The following is a 7,109-nucleotide window of genomic DNA, read 5'->3' on the forward strand; positions in this document are numbered from 1 at the left end:
GAGGTCTGCACTGTTCACCTAGTGCACGAGGGGTAACGCAGGAACAGCGTGGACACTGGTCCCATGACCACCTACCTGCAAGACCTTGAGAACTAGCAGAAAAAAATATGTTGATACAGTTTTGTAACAGCTTCAAGACATACAGTAACTAAGCACCATTTGCTATCAGCAGTAAGACACCCCACGGTGTGGTGATACATACTGTTCAGTAGGCACACACAGCAAACCCACTCACTCTGCAGCGACTACCCTGGGGGTAGGTTCGTATGAGAGGATCCCCTCACCCTACACAAATTTCCCTGCCTTGACAGAGAAACGGATGCATTTCTTCCTCCGCAGCTAAGGCAAACGTTAGTGCTTTTGTCACTTCAAGGAAACACCCAGAACATCACCCAGGTTCAGAGAGGCTCGAAGAGGAGAGGATGCTCTAAACCTGTGGTCTGGATCCAATTTTTTTGCAAATAACCACTTTTGCTCTTTTCTTCCCCACCCAGCGGTAGGCTGAATCCTCAGTCCCAGCAATACCAGCTTTTGGGTCCTTCAGGCTGTCCCCATGCACTCCAGCATGTCCAGGGCCATCCTCAGCACTGGAACATAACCAGCCCTGGGAGTAAAGTTTTACGACACTCCCTGGCATGAATTAAGCACCTTCTTTATCTTCTCCCCCAAAAAACTCCTGCATGTGTTTAGCAATTAGGTTGTGCCATCTCTACAGGCACCTGGGATGCAATGTCCCCCCATTTTCGAGACTAAGACAATTTACCAGCATAGATGTGGGCTGCTCCATAGCAGTTGGCTTCAAGGCTGGGAACATTGCCGGGCTCCTTTAGCTTACTAGTATAGAGGGAGCCTTAGTATACCTGGGTCTTTACTTCATGGCCTGCACCCACCTCTAGTTTGCTTACACCACTCAGCTTTTCAGACTACTCTTCCAGACACTCATTTCAGCTCAAGACTAACTGCCCTGGCTGCACCCACATGCTGGACAAACTTCCCCAGTGCACACACACCCACGCATCTGCACACACGCACGAAGATTTGCCAAGCACACCTCAGCCCTGACCTTCTTCAGCCCCAGCTCTTCCATCCCCGAGTCCTCCCCGAGCACAGGTCACCAGGTTGGCCAAGGTGGGCTAGCAGCCGGGCACCTGATGCCCCAAGGAGCCACGTGGCTTGGAGCAAGGTGCAAAACCACCCGGGAAGCATCACCGGTGACCTGGGCGCGTGGGGCTGCAGGGGAGAAGCACTGCCCCGCTGTGCCGCCTAAGCCCCTGGTGATTTGCAATCCACTCACTGTTGTAGCTGCTGCCGCTGCTAGTCTCTGCCGGTGCCGTGCCTTGTTGAATCGGCCCTTCCGAGGCGGCCCTCCCTGACAGTGAATGGGAGGAGAAAAAAAAAGAGGAGGGAAAGGGAGGGGAGGGGAAAGGAGGAGACATGGGAGGACGAAAGATGGTCAGAAAAGGGAGAGGGAAGAATCTTTAACTGAACTTTGACTGGCTGTCGCACCCTAAGAGCTCATTGGTCTGGAGGCACAGGGAGAGCGGTCCCCATAGCCTCGCTGCACCTGTGTCCGAAGCTCGGTACCTCCAGCCGTCCTGCAATGCTAGGGTCACACATCGGAAGATAGGATCACCACACCCTGTTATGTCTTACTGCTTACAGGTAACAGGGGTCTTAGTCTCTTTGTCAAATCCATTTGGAAACCTCGGTTTAGAGCCCTGCCTTCTCTTGGTCAATGCATTTCTCTTCTGGCACCTGCTCTGCAGCCTACCCCCGCCACAACCTGTGCGTAGACACAGCCAACCATGCTCAGCAGAGGCTGACGGGTGTCCCTGTCACGCTGCGGTCCCACAGGCAGCGTAGGGACTGACCGACCCCAAGGGCAGATCCCCATCCCAGTGTGGTGTGTCACATAACTGCTCATCATCCACCTGCAACCTCAAAAAAACCCTGATACGGGAAAAGGGACTCTTTAGCCCGACTTATGCCAACTGCATGCAAAAGCGTGTTCCTCACACCCTCCTGGTTACAACAGAAAGCCATATCAGTGTACAGCGGGTGAACCTCTCACATATCACAGGAGGAAAACTGCACAGCAAAATGACCTACCGTCCAGAGGAGATTTCTCTTCCGCATTCTTGTCTTCCTCTGCCAGCATGACCTCCTCTGTAAAAGGAAAAACAGCAAGGTTCAACCTCAGATTTATCACAACCCCGCTCTAAAACCAGCTGAGCTGGATGCAGCCAGCATCTGTCCCAGCTGCCACCAACCTTACCCCATTTTATCACCCAGTTACACGAAGTCTGTCGAGGAAGGGATGGCTCAGAGAGCCATGTTTCTTATCCTGTACCCCTCTTGCGCAGCAGGAGCAGGCCAGACAAGCCACTGGAAGACTGTAGCACTTCCTCCATGATTTTCCTCTTCACAATGAACCACCCACTCCAGTTTCTTTACCCAGCTATCTGGAGAGCAGGAACCTTCCTTCAGACCCAGGGAAGACCACAGGGTTCCACAAACCGGAGGATGGTCCTTCCTGCCCAGGCACATTGGAGACACCATTGCTGCTCTTCTGTCTCCATCAATAAGACCAGGACTCCAGCCCAGCAGAAACGAATCTCTGCCTTATGGCGCAGGGTAAGACAAGCAGGGCTGGCTGCTGCATGTCAGCTGTGCCACATCGCAGGGGACAGAATGTCACCAAATAACCATTGGATCAAATCTTTGTCCAGATAAAATCCACAGCAAAGTAGCCATGGGGGAGTTCTGGCTAACACTGTTCAGGTTGTGCAATATGTGCAAGACCACCACCGTTGGTTTTCCATTGCTGTATGACTCACCTCTAAAATATAAGTTTATACCTTCCTACAGTAAAAGAATTCAGAAAGCACTGAAAAAACCAACCCCCCAAAACGGACTCATTTTTATTTACGTGAAAGACAACCAAATTTCCTGAGGTGTCACAATGCAAATGTCATCACCCAATCAATTTGCAGTACACACCACACTGCGCCAACACTTGAAACCATACAGTTCATACAGTCTGAACCACAGATTTAGCTTGCTGTTGTAAAATTATGTAAGGATTTTCTTCTAAAGGACAATCTAAAGCAAACAAAATATTGAGCTGGCAGCTGGTAAACTGCACACTTCCTTGTATTATTGTAAATGACAAATTCTTTCACATGTTTGGCATAGATGTAATTTGGGATCTTACTAAATCATCTGACACTGTGTTCCCACAAAATTTTGCTTTAAAGTCCATTTAAGCCAGCCTAGATGGAAGGCTAACTAAAAAATAAACAAAAACCCCAAACAAACCAACCACAGGCCAAACATCAAAGTGTGTAGCTGAAAGCCATTCGGAAGAATATTAGGGGGACCAGCACTACCACACAAGCCTTATATAATCTCTTTATTAATTATCTGGGAGAGAAAGTGAATGATACATTAATAAGACAACAAACTGAGAAGGCTGAAAAATAATATTCAGGACTGAGGAAGACTTGAAACCTGAGCAGAGGAGAACAAAATAAGAAAATGCAAACTAGTGCACCAGAGACATGGAAGAGGGTAACGAAAGCAATGGTGCTCAGAGAGGATTAAAAAATGTCAGGTGAGCTAACAACTTTAAAATGCATAAAATCCTTCCAAAAACCCACAAGCCAATACAATTCAGGTGTTCTCCAAGGCTCCATAAAACGCGTCAGAAAACTGAAATAGGCTTTTTTGATAGTTCAAGAGAGATCTCTCTCAAACAGACACCTCAGAAACCAAAAGGTTCTTCTAAAGTCTTGCCTTGGGAAAAGCTATACTGGTGTTTTGGGGCTAAAAATATGGAAGAAGTTAAACAACAATTAATAATGAACATGACTGGCCTAAAAGCGTAGAAGGGATGGTTTAGATATGGAGACCTCTTCCCAAAGGCAGCTGGACAAAGGGCCTGCAACTGTGAAACACAAAGCAAACCTGTGCTGGCAGGAGCATGAGCTCAAGATGCTAATACAGTAAACATTTTCCTATAGATTTTTTCAAAGCCTACATTGCTCATGGAGTGTGATTTTTAAAGCTGTATGTCATATCTGAAGTTGATATACCCACGTCGCCATGCAAGACTATGCATAAAAGCTAATCTAGCTCCTAGTGCCAGTAGAGTCAGTAGTGCCACACAGATGTCCCTACACTCTTTTAGATCCAAGGATTAGTTCAGTCATCAGTACTTCGGGGTTGTCCATTTTGTGCTCCTCTGCACAACACAGATGTGGTTTTTTCCTATGCTACATACTAGCAAATTGCAGTGAAAATTCAAAACCATTTGGAGTGGAGTGTACACTCCAAGTGGAGTCTTGCAAGAAAGAGCAGGCACAAGAAAGCGAGCACATTCCAGAGGAGCTCTTCTGCCACTCCCAGAAAGAGAAGCTGACTTTTAGATGGCATTTAGTAATTAAATGGACTAATACAAGTCATTGCAGGGAGCGGACATGCTGCCATGCAGGTGGTGAGCAACAAAAGTAATGAGCTAACAAAGGTCAGGAGACAGGCAGCTGTTCTTCAGGGGCCACAGACAAATGAGTGCAATGCAAGAGAGCTGTGTCTGCAGAAGGAAGATCTCAGCCAGACCCAGCACACTTACTGGTCAATGCTCTGACGGTTGTTGGTTTCAGTCATGTCTTATTAAAAAAAATTAAAAAACTCCAGGAAAGAAAGAGCCTGTTTACTTAGCTGGAAGCCCAATTCTGCACTTTATTCGTGTCAGTGCAGGAAGAACACCATTGTACTGGTTCCTTTCAAAGATCTCGGACTCTGAGAAGGGAAAGAAATTCTTCTTTTCCCTGGTTTCCGAGTGGCCTCTTGTTTTGCATGTTCCTGTAATAATTTGTCATGACTCTCCACTGTCCTTTGGGCAGCAAAGGAGGAACAATCCTGAGTGCCCAGATCACCTCTGGGGACTGTGAACTGTATGAATACATTATCATCGTGATTTGCAATGGTGTACTGATGCCATCTGATGTTCCTGTGTCCCCATGGCCAGACTGATGACAGGTTTAGCCATACTGAGGTTTCAGAAACCAGAGTGAAAAAAGCCAGTGAGACTTCAGAATTTGTCCGGTGTGACAATTTGATATCAATGTATCTTCACCTACAAAGCACACACTTTTTCAAGACAACTCTGCAAACCATCTGAACCTTTGCCCCAAATTCAGGGCCCCGAGTTGGTGCCCAAACGTATCTCCATCCATAGACATACCTCACCAGGCCTCAGTTTTACTGTTCCCTTAAAATAAACAAAACCCATGTTTCACCTATGCAATTCTCTTAAGCCTGACTCCCCTCCACCATTGCTCCCCAGTTCTCTCCCTTGATAGTCACTCCTGTCTGTCTTGTATCCTCTGGGAAACCAAAGGACCACATCTACCCTAGTGAGACTTTCCATGGTTTTTAAAGCCTGCTAGAAAGACAGCTCAGCAGGCTAGTCTTGTAGGATTATTATTTTTAACCATACAGCATCCTAAGCAGAAGATCAGAAGCTGCATTGCCTTTAGTCATCACTGTAACACAGATACTGGAAGAAGATAATTAGGACGCCTGAAAAAAACCCAAACAACAGTGCCTCTACATTAGAAGAAATATTCAACAAAGAGACAGCATTGAATCAGCAACTTCTAACCTCCAAACAAAGGCACAGGGGCTTCGCTAGGATATCTGAATGAAAGGTGTCTGAGCAGTAAGATTAGTTGCTGGTCATTAAGTACTGACAACACACAGCATGTTACAGGCCTGGAAATAAAGGCAAACTTTATACCGAGGAACTGGCAAGCTGAACAATACAGGCAAAGCAGCACAGAAACATGGTGCCCCTTCTCTTTCTCTTTGGCATGGGGAGATAGAACATTGTGGGCTCAATAGAAGAGCGAATTACAGGAAATAACTCACGTTCAACAGGCAACAGAAGTTAGAAAAAAGGAAGAACAACTGAATTTAACTGTTGAAGCTTCAGACTTGTTAAATAGAAAAAGCGAATAAAATGCATCCTTTAGAAGAAGCCATCACACTCTCACGGGGAACTCTGATTTGTCTTTCTGGCAATTATCCTCCCTTGCCATCTCACACACATTGCTGCCCTTTTTCATTGATGTGGGTGTCTTTTCCCAGCTGTATCAAGGGGCTTGTTGCTCTGTTTCTTCTACAGAAAACTGAAACCTGAGTTTCATAAAGCTTTGTCATGTCAAGGAATGGCATTCAAGTTACAGTGAGCTGGAAGAGAGAGGTTAAACCCATTCCCAAAGCCTGCTTACTCCAGGAGAAAAGAAAAACTCAGAATCAGTGCTGTGTGAAATTGATGGACTTGGAAAGAATTAAAAGGCAAAAGACATGCAACTTGATTAGCTCTGAACTGAAAGAATTCCAGTCTCTGAGCAAAGAGTTTTTAAAATGATGCATGTCCTTGTAAGATAGGAGAAACATCTTCAAAAGAATATTTGTGGGCTTATAAGCGCTTTTCTCTGTGCGGAGAACTTCTAGTTCTCCGCTCTCCATTGAAAATGCAGCATGACAGCCAAACAGTTGCTACAGTTTTGAGGAGTTTAATGGAGAAAGCAGCGGTGGCAAAATCGTTTGCATGGATTACATTGCTTGACTTCACTGCTTTTTAATTCCTCTGAAAGGCACAATTTCAAATTGACTCGCTACTGCCTTTGCACAGAGCCCAACAAAAACATGAAATGAAGAGCAGAACCTGTCCCAGCACACAGCAGGTAGAACAGGACAGGGTTTGCTCATCACCAACAAGACTTCATTTGATATTGCTTGAACTGAAGAAGAGGTGTTTTGGGAAAAGAACTGTTGTCTCGTGCCTAGAGGAGCAACACAGTGTGAAGCATTGCTTTTTACACCTATATCAGCTGACTTCTAGTGGTGGGAAGACTTGGTTCCTTTAAAGTATTTACTAAAAAACAGACAGTTGACTTTATTCTTAGAATAAAGAATAAAGAAAATAAAGAATAAAGAAAAAAAATAAAAGAGTTTGGGTTGGAAAGGACCTCTAAAGGTCATCTACTCCAACCCCCTGCAATGAGCAGGGACATCTTCAACTAGATCAGGTTGCTCAGAGC

The 7,109-nt window shown here is 45.8% G+C and overlaps 1 protein-coding gene across 1 annotated transcript in view; it reads right to left on the reverse strand.

The window, feature by feature from the left end:
- CACNA1B (calcium channel, voltage-dependent, N type, alpha 1B subunit) overlaps window positions 1-7,109 on the reverse strand; it is a 306,403-nt gene that overhangs the window by 136,607 nt on the left and 162,687 nt on the right. Inside the window, 1 exon segment of the mRNA XM_009326378.1 lies at window positions 2,110-2,166. Coding sequence (XP_009324653.1) covers window positions 2,110-2,166 — 57 coding nt within the window.

This window comes from Pygoscelis adeliae, unplaced genomic scaffold (genome assembly GCF_000699105.1).
Source record: "Pygoscelis adeliae isolate BGI_AS28 unplaced genomic scaffold, ASM69910v1 Scaffold436, whole genome shotgun sequence".
Taxonomy (NCBI): Eukaryota; Metazoa; Chordata; class Aves; order Sphenisciformes; family Spheniscidae; genus Pygoscelis; species Pygoscelis adeliae.